The following is a 12359-nucleotide window of genomic DNA, read 5'->3' as shown; positions in this document are numbered from 1 at the left end:
ATACCATGGCCTTTGGAGGTATACACAGTGTGCTGTGGTTCTTCACAAGTGATGCTCTTTGCCGAAATTCTGATTCATATTACCTAGTTGCTCCTATGGAGGCTGACTTGGAAAGATCATTTCAGTGCTGCAGTTGAACTAGGTGTTTGACTACTTTCTTTGGGTAGAACAGTGAGATTTCTAGAGCTACTAATGGGACAGAGATTTCTTCTCTCAGTCCATAAGGGGGTTCATAAAGTTTCCTCTTTCCATGCTACACATGTAATTCAGATCACCTGTGGCAGTTTGCCCTCAGTAGAATTACAACAGCTCAAACCCATACATGCAGGTGGGAGAATGAAAGAGCAGAGTCATTACGTGACTGGGGAATTGTGTTGAGAACTAAATAAAACATCAATAGCACATGCAGGCCATTCATCCTTACAAGGGTCCAGCACCTTTGAACTGAGGCATAATGTTTGTGTAATATGACAGTCATAGGAAAGCGAGAATCTCGGCATAGCATAACCACGTGTGGAGCACACTGTCCTTGGGGGGCCAAGTATGGGTTCAGAGGCAAAGCATTTGACTGCACAACCAACTCATTGAGATAGCTTGGGATATCAGTGAACAGTCTGAACATTCTCCAGAGAGTCCAATGAACATTTACTTTAGCTTTTTGAAATTCAAGCATTTTGATAAGCCAACTCATATGTATTTATAAAACATTTATTGTGTTTCTGGACCTGGACTAAATACTACGAAAGATGTTTTTTAATGTTGCCATTTTTTGAGAGCCCTCACTTAGGCACTGTGCTAGACATTTTACATATATATTTCATTTGTATCACATGGCAATCCTACAAACTATATCCAAACCCATTTTACAGATGGAGAAACTGATGGTCAGTGATGTCCAGTAGGTTGCCCCGGGCTACATAGGTCACGTAGATGCATAGCTGTAAACCCAAGATTAGAACACTCTTCAATCGAACCCCAAGTTCCTGACATTCATCATTAAAATGTTATAAACCTTCATGAAACAATTACAAGTTAAATATCAGGAAGTTGGTATCCATGTGTTATATTTTGAGAATGGAGAGACCAGAGTAGGATAAAGGAGTCCAGAAAGCCTTCCTGGATCCACCTTGAGTTAGCTGGAGATTTCATTACAAAGAGGAAGGGAACACAGGCATTTCAGACAAAGTGTCAATGGGATAAGTTGTTCCACATTTTATGTAAATTGTGTCATTCTTATAATAAGAATTCACTGAACGAGTACATTAAGCCAGGCACTGAGCTATGCACTGGAGGTTAAAAGTTGAATTTACCAGTTCTGATTTTCAAGGAGGTCCAGGCCTAGTAAAATAATTATTGCAATTTACTTTCTAATTTTGTAATATTAACTAAAAATATATAATTAGGTATCATCAAAACCACATACCATAATTGTATTAAGATAGCATTTTTTAAGATAACAAAGTCACAGAAGATGGATACAGCTTAGGAGTCAGACTTGAACCATGACTCCTAAATCTAGAGAATGTTTTATTGAATAAACTTTAGAAAATTTTTAACAACTTTAACAATACAAGAAAGATGTATTTCATTGCTTTCTTGATACATAAGGATTTGCTCTGATCTGAGGGTCAAGTCCACTGCAGTCACATGGCGTCCTGTTAGTTTTTATTTTCTTCGGAAGGCTTCACTTGAGTGCTTAGGAGAACATTCATCAGCCCTGAATTCGGCTAAACAAGGGTCTTTATGCTCCTGGATGACCTGCAAAGGTGAAATTTGCCTTCACCTTCTACATTGTGTCCTTCCCTCTTAGGGTTGCCCCGTGTTCCTTTCCAAAACTCTCAGCTTCCCAATGCATCAAATCCTTTTCTTGGTATTCTGGTTAAGCTATATAAGCTCACACATATGTATGGTGGAAAGCAGGTGGCCAGGACATAAGAAATGAGGGTAAGTGGGAGTATCAATTTTTCCAGTAGGAGTAGTGGTAAGAGCATTAGCTTTGGAGTCAGAGCTTGGTTGTAACCCTAATTCTTTGTGTCCTTAGGTATGTCTTGTAGTTTCTTTGAGGTGAAGTTTTTTGTAAGGCTGTGTTCAGGAATAATGGAAACAACCTATGTAAAATGCTTACCTCACTTAGTAGAAGAGAACCTTAAAAATACAAGTGAATACCAACATCGATAACCTGAACAACTAAGGTGGGAAGGTTAATTCTGAAGGTCGGGTGGAGGTAGGATTGGTGACCTCCATGTGAGCGGTGCCCTATCTCATCAACAATAAATCAAGCCCTTTCCAACGTGACTTTCTGTTGAAATACAATCTTAAAAAAGAAAGTTTCTGTTCCCTTTTGCTAGGCCATATGATATCCACAGATTGTGAAAGTTAAAGTGTTTAAACTGTTAAGACCAAGCAAGATTTAATCAAAGAAGACTTTGGGTGAAAACAATGCAATATAATGCCCTTAGTCAGAAAAATATTAGTTCCAAGGGTGAACAATTTGACATGCTTATCCACAGTATGTTGGGGATGGGGGTGGGGGAGAAGAGCAAGTTAGAAATATTTTGCAATCATTTCAAGCTTCCTATAAAAATTGCCATATGCTTTAGGGACTTGAGTAGTATTTACATTGTTTCATTTTAATTATATCTCAAACCACATGAAAACACGTTTTTATTTAATTAGTAATAAGAGGTATTTTCCCCCCTAATGTGTTTCTGGCCTAAAAGATAGCTTCCAGATATTTTTATTGTCTTTGTTCTCCACAATTGCCCATAGGAAGTTTTATCTTGCCTTAATAAATTGGAAACTAGTTAAAACTAGTAGTTGAACCATAATTGCCACTGAGATAAAACTTGAAATGTGTATTACAGGATGAAGAGTTTGATAATCTTTTGAGAATGAAGTTTGTATTGCAATTTCTAATACTGAACATTTCTAGGTAAAATGGAACCTTTCCTAGGAGTAACCTTTTTCTTCAAGGTAACACCTACTATAGACACAATTTAAAACATCCTATTTAATGAAGAGCAGAATTTCCTGTTTATCCAATTGTTTAAACAGACTAACTTTCACTCAATTTGTGTGCATACAAGATTTCTGAGTGTTAGCATAGAATGATTAATGGAGAGGATCAGTGAAATAAGGTAATGTCTACCATTTTTTTTAGTTAAAAAGATGCTTGTAATGCAGGAGATATTCAACAATTTACACATCACTCGTATAGTTTTCAATGAACCAGCTATGCAGGTTAAGGATTATGTTTTTAATGAAGTTTATTTGTTTTTCCCATTATCAAAGATCCTTATACTCATTCTAAAATGTAAGAAGAGAAGAAAAAAGAAAATCAAAACTTCTGTTAATGTTTTAGTAAATGCAAACAAGGATAGAAGAAAGATTCACTACGTTATCCAAAAAGCCAAGTAAAATTTACAGTCTGTTTGACCTATTCAAAATTAAATTTCTCTTATGAAGTAGGAATAATAGTGTAGAAAAATATTAAAATACTTAATTTAATCCTTGTCTTTATTGGCTCTACTAAAGAAATCAACATATCACTAAAACCCACCCAACACAACACATAAGAACAAATAATTAGGGGGAAAAGATGTGATTCCTTTACTTTTTCATTTTGTGACTTTCAGTGGCTTTACAGTTTCCAACCTTTAATGTTTTGGACTTATTATTACTGAATCATTGTTAAATGCCTTTTTAGTTTTTAAGAAAAAATGTTGGAGGTGCACATCAAATTTTAAATGAAATCTCTGATATTAAATCTATTTGACTTATTACCTAGAATTAATAGTTTATAAGGCACACTGTTTCCTTCAACCAATCATTAGCCTTTGGACATGTTTTATTTTATAAGTAAAAGTTGTGTGTGTGTGTGTGTGTGTGTAGAAGAAGTGGGGGAGAGAGACGGACACTGGTGTTCTTTGTTCTGACTGGTACCACTTTTCACCTACCTGCTTGAGCAAACATACTAAAAGTCATCCCTAGGTGAGTCTTTCCTTTACCATGTCCACCTCCAATATCCAAATGGCATGCCAGGTCACCACACGCCAACACCTTCTCACTGGCTGAAAATCCATCCTCCTGTGCTCTCTTTACCTAAGCCCCTCGTCCCCATTCTGGATGACTGCCAGTTTTTCTGGCAGCCTTGCCTTCTCATCAAATTCCCATACAGCTGTCAAAATAACCTTCTTAAAATGTTAATCTGAGTCAGTAATCCCTGACTTATTAATTGACCAATGGCTCCCATTTCTTAAAAGTAAACACAGGCTGTAACCTAGCTCACACTAGCACACTGGTCCTGGGTGGGATAAGCCAGCCCCATGTGGTCATGGCACTCTGCTGCGTGGAATCCCTTTAGGTGTTCCCCTGTACCCCCAACCTTGGCATGTGCTTCTGCCGGCTGGGTAGCAATGCTCCTTGTTCTGGCCAAATATCAGGCCCGGCACCACTTTGTAAAGCGGCCTCCACAGCTCCCTACCCTGCATTTCCATGGCTCCCTGCATTAACTGCTGTTAATACCAGCAGCATGCTTTTTATCAGTTCACTTATTGAGTCTCCACATTAAAACTTTCAGAGAGGGAAGTGTGCCTTTTAACTCTGTATCTCCTGTATACATCATTTGTCACTGTAAGCAAGTCAGGTAGATATCAACACCTTTTTGTAGGTGGATGGAAGGATGAAAGGAAGGGAAGGAAGAAGGAAGGAAGGAAGGAAGGACAAAGGGAGGGAAGGAAGGACGAAGGGAAGAAAGGAAGAAGGAAGGAAAGAAGGAAGAAGGAAATGAGGAGAGAGAGAAGGAAAGAGGGAAGGAAGGGAGGGAGAGAGGTGAGGGAGAAAGAAAAAGATCTATTAATGTATTTGCATAATTTGACACATTTTAAGAACTCAAAAGATGTGGAACAAATCAATATGTCAATGAATAAATCAATTAAAGGCAGCTATGAACTCATCAGCTCTTATTTTTCAATTACAATCATCTGGGTGCCTCCCCCCAACCCCCATAGGAAGCAACGAAGTGTTATTTCATGCAGGAAGCAGTGACTTGGGGCCATAATGGAGGTAGGAGTGACCAGCCTACAGTGGAAATGGCAGCTCCAGCCCCTTAAATGCCGCACCACGGAGCAGGCTGCTGCAGTTGTTCTGTAAAACATGTCTTAGGAGAGAGAAGAGAGACATTTAGCTTTCAGTTACTAAGGGTACCGAACGCATAAAATATTCAAAAATTGGGAGGTTTACATGTAAGTAAAATTAGTTGCATTGAGCTGTTCATTTTGCTAAGGCTAAGCCATTCTACAGGATAAAAGAACAAAGAAAAAAAAAAAGCTTTAATCTTTTTGACAGAAGGATACAGGCAGGAAGTCCATAAAATTGGAGGAGAGACAGGAGGGGAAACGGGCAGACTTGATTGAAAAATGTACCTCTCCACCGGAATCTCTCACATTCTCCCAAGGGGTATCTTCCAAGCTCAGTTTAGGGTGAATCAGGACCCTTGCCCTGGTCAGTCAAAAGGGTCGAGACCTGGATTTGAACGTTGGCTGCATCTCTACCTAGGCATGCTTACCCTCACTGGACCTCAGTTTCCTAATTTGTCAAATGCAGGTAATCATTTTGTCTTAGAGCATCAAACTTGGAGGTTATAAAATCCCTAGTTAAGTGCCCTTGATAGAGTAGGCATTTGAAAATGGCAGCTAAAATGATTAATTCCTCCCCGTTGCCTTCGCCCACAAATCTACCCAACTCATTAGGGCCACGGTCTTCCCTCTACTTCTCCAGCATTCACTCTTCCTCCAAAACACAGCTAAAGATTCACTTTCTCCTTTCAAGAGCCATTCACATGCAAAGAATATGTATTCTTTCTAAATGTGACAAGTCCTATTTTCAATATCATTCATATGGCCATCAGGATATGGTTTCTCTTATTATTTAATCACACAAGTCCTAACATGTCATTTCACGTGTAGAAGGGGGTGTGTGTATCAGTTGACTGATATTTTGGTCCTGCAATCTGTGGGAAACTGTTGGTATTCCTTCCCAAGCCCAGCACGGTTCTGGGTCTGCAGACAGGGAATCATCCTTTACCTTTGGATAGAGAGAGTTGGACTTGCTAGCAGAACGTTCTAGTGCTTCAGGCTGCCCTTGGGCACAGAGCCATCCCGTGTTCCATCCCCTTCACAGATGACAGCAAACCTCGGCTCAGCAGCAGCCCCCCCTCGGCCACCCTGGGCAGCCTCCTGGATGACCAGCACTGGCACTCCGTCCTTCTCGAGAGGGTCGGCAAGCACGTGAACTTCACTGTGGACCGGCACACACAGCACTTCCGGACCAAGGGCGAGGCGGATGCCTTAGACATCGACTATGAGGTGAGTTGATTCTCCCTGCAGACCCCCAAGCCCCTTGCTCGTGATCAGTAAGAAAATCAGGTAGCAAAAGAGCAAGTGAGAAGATGTGGGCCCCTGACAGATCTTACCCTGGGGCTTCTCTTCCCCTCGCTCTAAGCCCAGTCAGCCAACCACTGGGGAGTCCACGGAAAGAGTCTGAGCTGTGAGCCTGGGGAAACGCCTTGCAAGGCATCAGCTAATTGTGTGCATTTTAAAATCAGCAAGCCTCCTTTTTACTTTTTAAAACTTCTTTTTTTTTTTTTTCTGGTAGCTTTCCTGTATCACCATCTAGTCTCTTGCTTACATTCAGTAATTCTTTTTTCGAAAATCAGCTTCAGTTAGCCGAGGTCATGGAAAATACAGAAATTATATTAATATAAAATTTTAGGTCAATTATACCTTAATAAAATAAATAATAAAATCCAAAGAAATTGAAAATCTGCATGATAGGCTCTTGTTTTTCACCTTCATTCCTATGCAGACTTCTGACCAATACACAAGGACAGTTAGTTCTACAAAAGAGCAAGAAAGAACTGACTGTCCTTGTGTATTGGTCAGAAGTTTTGCAAGACTAGCGGCCAAGATTTAACCATCTTTGCTAGTAGTTCAGTTCAAGAAGTATATATTGTGCTCCCACTGTATACCAGGCTCTCTTCTAGGCAATACCAATCAGAGATGACTAAAGCAGAGTCCCTGAGTTGGAGATGCTTACAGTCTAATAGCAGAGTCAGGCCTGGAACACCCACTGCAGAACAAGGAGGTGAAAGCTACCTTGGAGAGCGGCACTGGGCACTGCGGGATCCTAGGTAGAGAGCACTTGGCTCAACCTTGAATGGGGGTGGAAGGCTTCCAGCAGGAGATGCTGCTAAGTCTTGAAAGGAGAGTAGGGTTAGCCTGATGAGAAAGGTGAAAAAGGCAGGCCAGGTCAGAGAGGACCCTGTGCAGGGTACAGGGTATGAAATGTCACAGTCCAGTATCTATGGGATTTGAAACAATCGTCCGGCAGTGGTGTGTGAGGGCCAACTGGTACTGATTCATGAAGGCCAGCTGGTAGATTTTCAGGAAGTTTGGAAGCTGGCTGGTAAATACAGCCATTATGAAAACCCCAGTTATTTAAACTTATAATCCATCGAAGTATTTTTAAAATGTACTAAATTCATTGATGCCTAGTTACTTTATTTTATTCTATCTATCTGTCTATGTGTCTCTCTATGCATCTATCTATATGTATTTGAGGGTTTTTTTTTACTTCTGTTGTATCTGTGTGGTGGAAATACACTATATTGGATTGCTACAGTGCATCTCTTTCCAATTCCATATTTAGTGGCATCCGTTTGATGGTTTGAAATCCATCATAGTGGAGATATTTACACCATGGATATTGGTAAATCCTATAAGTCAGGGTTTGATTTATTGTTTTGTTGATTGTCTAGACCAGGGATAGGCAAACTACAGCCTGGTGACCAAGTCTGGCTTGAAGTCTGTTTTCTCCAGCCTGTGTGTTAAGAATACTTTTTATATCTATGTTGTTTTACAAAATTAAGAAAAAAAAAAGAATAAGTGACAAGAGACTGTGTGATTACAGATAAAAGAGTTCAGTGAAAAATCAACGAAAGCATTCTATAAAAATCAATTGGTTTTATGGAATTTATAATACAGTTTATTGTATATTTTATTATTATTTGTAAATTGTGTCTACACATCGCTTATATCGGTAAAATGACCTAACGTATGTGTGCCCACACACATACATATACAGAGATGAGTCTGTGTGTCTGTGTGTGTGCGTCACACCCTGAACAGCCAGATTTTAAACCTGTATCAACACACCACTTGAGGCAGTGAGAGATAAAACATAAGAATTAGGGAAGACCCAGGTAATGATGGACGCTGTGACCCATGTTAAGGAGCTTAAACTGTGGGGGAAAAGGAGCCACTGAAGGATTTCTTGCAGAGTAGTGACATGGGCAGACTTATGTTTTAGAGGAGTCATTCTGAACATGTGTTTCAGGGGCCAGTACAATTAGCACCCCATCAAAATTTGTTAGAAATGAAAATATACAGGTCCTATCCAAACCTACAGAATCAGAAACTCAGGGGGAGGGGCTCAATCATTGTTTTTTAAAACTCCTCCAGGAGACTCCGATGCACCCTACTGTCTGAGAACAACTATTTTAGAGCAGTTACTCTAAAGGTTACTCTGAAGCTACTCTGTAGTTTAGATCTGTCTATAGGTAGGTGGAGCATGTTGCTAGACAGATGGTTAGAAACCCTGTTAGGAGACAAAGTCAATCACTAGTGGATACATACAGGAACAGTGGAGGTGGAGATGAATCATTGAAAACTTAGGATCTGACTTTTTTCCAATCTCTATCATGAACTGTAAGAAAGATCTCTTTTGATCCTAATCTTACTTTAGCATACTGTTGTTAAGATATGCCATTCATTAACTTCAAAAGAGAATCTGTCACTCTTTGACTCAGGATGCAAAATACCAGGCAGGTTTTTTTGTTTTTTTTTTTTAGTTGCTGATAACTGGAAATCTATGAGTATCAATCATTCTTATTTGTTTAAGTGATTGTAAAAACAATATTGAAATTATCTTAAAGCAAAGAGATATCGTTTAGGAACTTGAGGACAATAAATAACACAAAACCATCATGAAGTTTCATTAGGTCCCCATATACTTGACCTCTAATGACTTGAGAGGTGATTCTAAAATTCACCCAGTTGCCTGAATCAACATTTGTTTTCAAGTTATCACTACCTGTGGTCTCCAGTGTAGATGATCTGTATGGAATCACAGCTGAGTGCCATTAAAGTGAATGTCAGCATTTAGGGAAAGACATCCAAAGATGTCACTGAATTTGTGAAGTTGGAACAGATTTCTTCTAGAAATGTCTAAATTTTTTGGTGCCTTGTAAGAAGTGTTTCCTGGGGGAGGGGGGGAAAACACCTTGAAATGTTCCTATGAAGCAAACTCTGCTTCAGAGAATCCAAGCCCCTTCCAAAGTATGCAGCCAGCTTGTTCATATGAACATAAAAGAAGACAGACTGACGATAACAGTGACATTGACATTGGCTGCACTGGAACAGGAGAGGTAGGTGTTGGGAGAAGTCTCTCGAACAACTGGAGCTCTCCAGCCTTTGAAGATTCACCTTCAAGGCTGTGTGGAGAGAAAGGGGCACCAGGGACAGGAATCCTGGGTCGCAATTACCACTTTACCACTAAGTAGGCGCAAAAACCTGGGAAGTAAAATTTCCTTACTTCAGTCACCCAGAAACAATATGAACACCCTTACTGCTAAATAGGATATCTGAATCTGAATCTAAGGTCTGTTTTTTTTATTGAAGTATAGTTGATTTACAATGTAGTGTTAGTTTCTGCTGTATAGCAAAGTGATTCAGTTTTATATATATATATATATGTATATATATATATGCTTTTTTCATATTCTTTTCCATTATGGTTTATTTACAGGATATAGAATATAGTTCCCTGTGCTATACAGTAGTTCCTTGTTGTTTGTCTGTTTTATATATAGTAGTGTGTATATGTTAATCCCAAACTCCTAATTTATCCCTCCCCCACCTTTCCCCTTTGGTAACCATAAGTTTGTTCTCTATGTCTGTGAGTCTGTTTCTGTTTTGTAAATAAGTTCATTTGTGTCATATTTTAGATTCCACATATAAGTGATATCATATGATTTTTGTTTTTCTCTGTCTGACTTCACTTAGTATGACAATCTCTAGGTCCATCCATGTTGCTGCAAATGGCATTATTTTATTCTTTTTTATGGTTGAATAGTATTCCATTGTATGTATGTATGTTTGTGTCGGTGTGTGTTTGTGTGTGTGTGTATATATATATATATATATATATGCCACATATTCTTTATCCATTCATCTGTTGATGGACATTTAGATTGCTGCTTCTGTGTCTTGTCTATTGTGAATAGTGCTGCTATAAATATTGGGGTGCATGTATCTTTTCGAATTAGAGTTTTCTCCAGATATATTTCCAGGAGTGGGATTGCTGGATCATATGGCAACTCTATTTTTAGTTCTTAAGAAACCTTCATACTGTTCTCCATAGTGGCTGCACCAATTTACATTCCCACCAACAGTGTAAGAGGGTTCCCTTTTCTCCACATCCCCTCCAGCATTTGTTTGATTTTTTTTAACATCTTTATTGGAATATAATTGCTTTACAATGGTGTGTTAGTTTCTGCTTTATAACAACGTGAATCAGTTATACATATACACATGTTCCCATATCTCTTCCCTCTTGCGTCTCCCTCCCTCCCACCCTCCCTATCCCACCCCTCTAGGTGGTCACAAAGCACCGAGCTGATCTCCCTGTGCTGTGCGGCTGCACATTTCTCCCTTTAAGCAAAGTTGATTACTTGATCACAGACAGCAAACCCCAAGTTCTCCAGTTGTTCCCAAAGTCCACTGCCACAGTTTTAGGATGATTCATTGTCCATTCAGGTATTCTACAGATGCAGGGTACATCAAGTTGATTGTGGATATTTGATCCGCTGCTCCTGAGGCTGTATTTAGATTTCCCTTTCTCTTCTTTGTTCACACAGTTCCTGGGGTTCAGCTTTGGTTTTGGCCCCACCTCTGTGTGTAGGTCACCTGAGGGCATCTGTTCCTGCCCAGACAGGACAGAGTTAAAGCAGCAGCCGATTTGGGGGCTCTTGCTCATTCAGGCCAGGGGGAAGGAGGGGTACGGTAGTTCTAATTGGAATGTGGGGCAAGCCTGCAGCAGTAGAGGCTGGCTTAATGTTTCAGTAGCCTGAGGCACACTGTGTGTTCTCCCGGGGAACTTGTCCCTGGATCATGGGACCCTGGCAGTGGCAGGCTGCTCAGGCTCCTGCAGGGTGTGGATAGTGACCTGTGCTTGCACACAGGCTTCTTGGTGGCTGCAGCAGCAGCGTTAGCATTTCACGCCCGTCTCTGGGGTCTGAGCTGATAGCTGCAGCTCACGCCCATCTCTGGAGCTCGCTTAGTTGGTGCTCTGCCTTCTGTGGGCCCATGGGAAAGGAATTCCCTCTCTTCGCGCACCCTGAAACAATAGTCTCTTGCCTCTTAGGCAGGTCCAGACTTTTTCCTGGCCTCCCTCCTGGCTAGCTGTGGCACACTAGCCCCCTTCAGGCTGTGTTCACGCAGCCAACCCCAGTCCTCTCCCTGGGATCTGACCTCTGAAACCTGAGCCTCAGCTCCCAGCCCCCACTCACCCCAGTGGTTGAGCAGACAAGCCTCTCAGGCTGGTGAGTGCTGGTCGGCACCAATCCTCTGTGTGGGAATCTCTGCTTTGCCCTCCACACCCCTGTGGTCTCCTCCATGGCTCCAAAGCTTCCCCCCCATCTCTGCCAGTGAAGGGGCTTCCTAGTGTATGGAAGCTTTTCCTCCTTCACAGCTCCCTCGCAGAGGTGCAGGTCTCATCCCTATTCTTTTGTCTCTGTTTTTTCTTTTGCCCTACCCAGGTATATGGGGATTTTCTTGCCTTTTGGGAAGTCTGAGGTCTTCTGCCAGCGTTCAGTAGGTGTTCTGTAGGAGTTGTTCCACATGTAGATGTATTTTTGATGTATTTTGGGGGAGGAAGCTGATCCCCATGTCTTACTCCTCTGCCATCTTGAAGGTCCCCCCAAGCATTCGTTTCTTATCAAGAGTGCTCAGTTATCCTTTTTAACATAGGCACCTTACCAGTATCAAAACTATTAAAAACATATTTTTAAAATATGTGATTTGGGACTTCCCTGGTGGTGCAGTGGTTTAGAATCCGCCTGCCAATGCAGGGGACATGGATTTGAGCCCTGGTCTGGGAAGATCCCACATGCCGTGGGGCAACTAAGCCTGTGCACCACAGCTACTGAGCCTGTGCTCTGGAGACCACAAGCCACAACTACTGAATCCACGTGCCACAACTTCTGAAGCCCTCGCCCCTAGAGCCCATGCTCTGCCACAAGA

At 41.0% G+C, this 12359-nt stretch overlaps 1 protein-coding gene across 2 annotated transcripts in view; it reads left to right on the top strand.

Moving 5' to 3' along the window:
• Positions 1-12359, top strand: part of CNTNAP5 (contactin associated protein family member 5) — a gene marked incomplete at both ends in the record, with an annotated part of 877051 nt that overhangs the window by 431773 nt on the left and 432919 nt on the right. For both annotated transcript variants that reach the window (XM_082841270.1, XM_082841269.1), the window contains one exon: positions 6181-6365. In XM_082841270.1, the coding sequence (XP_082697396.1) occupies positions 6181-6365 (185 nt within the window). The remainder of the gene's footprint in view (positions 1-6180; positions 6366-12359) is intronic.

The sequence above is a fragment of the Leucopleurus acutus genome (genome assembly GCF_964270905.1).
Source record: "Leucopleurus acutus genome assembly, chromosome: 6".
NCBI lineage: Eukaryota > Metazoa > Chordata > Mammalia > Artiodactyla > Delphinidae > Leucopleurus > Leucopleurus acutus.
The sequence above is the reverse complement of the archived record's forward strand: the minus strand, read 5'-3'. Positions and strand labels throughout refer to the sequence as shown.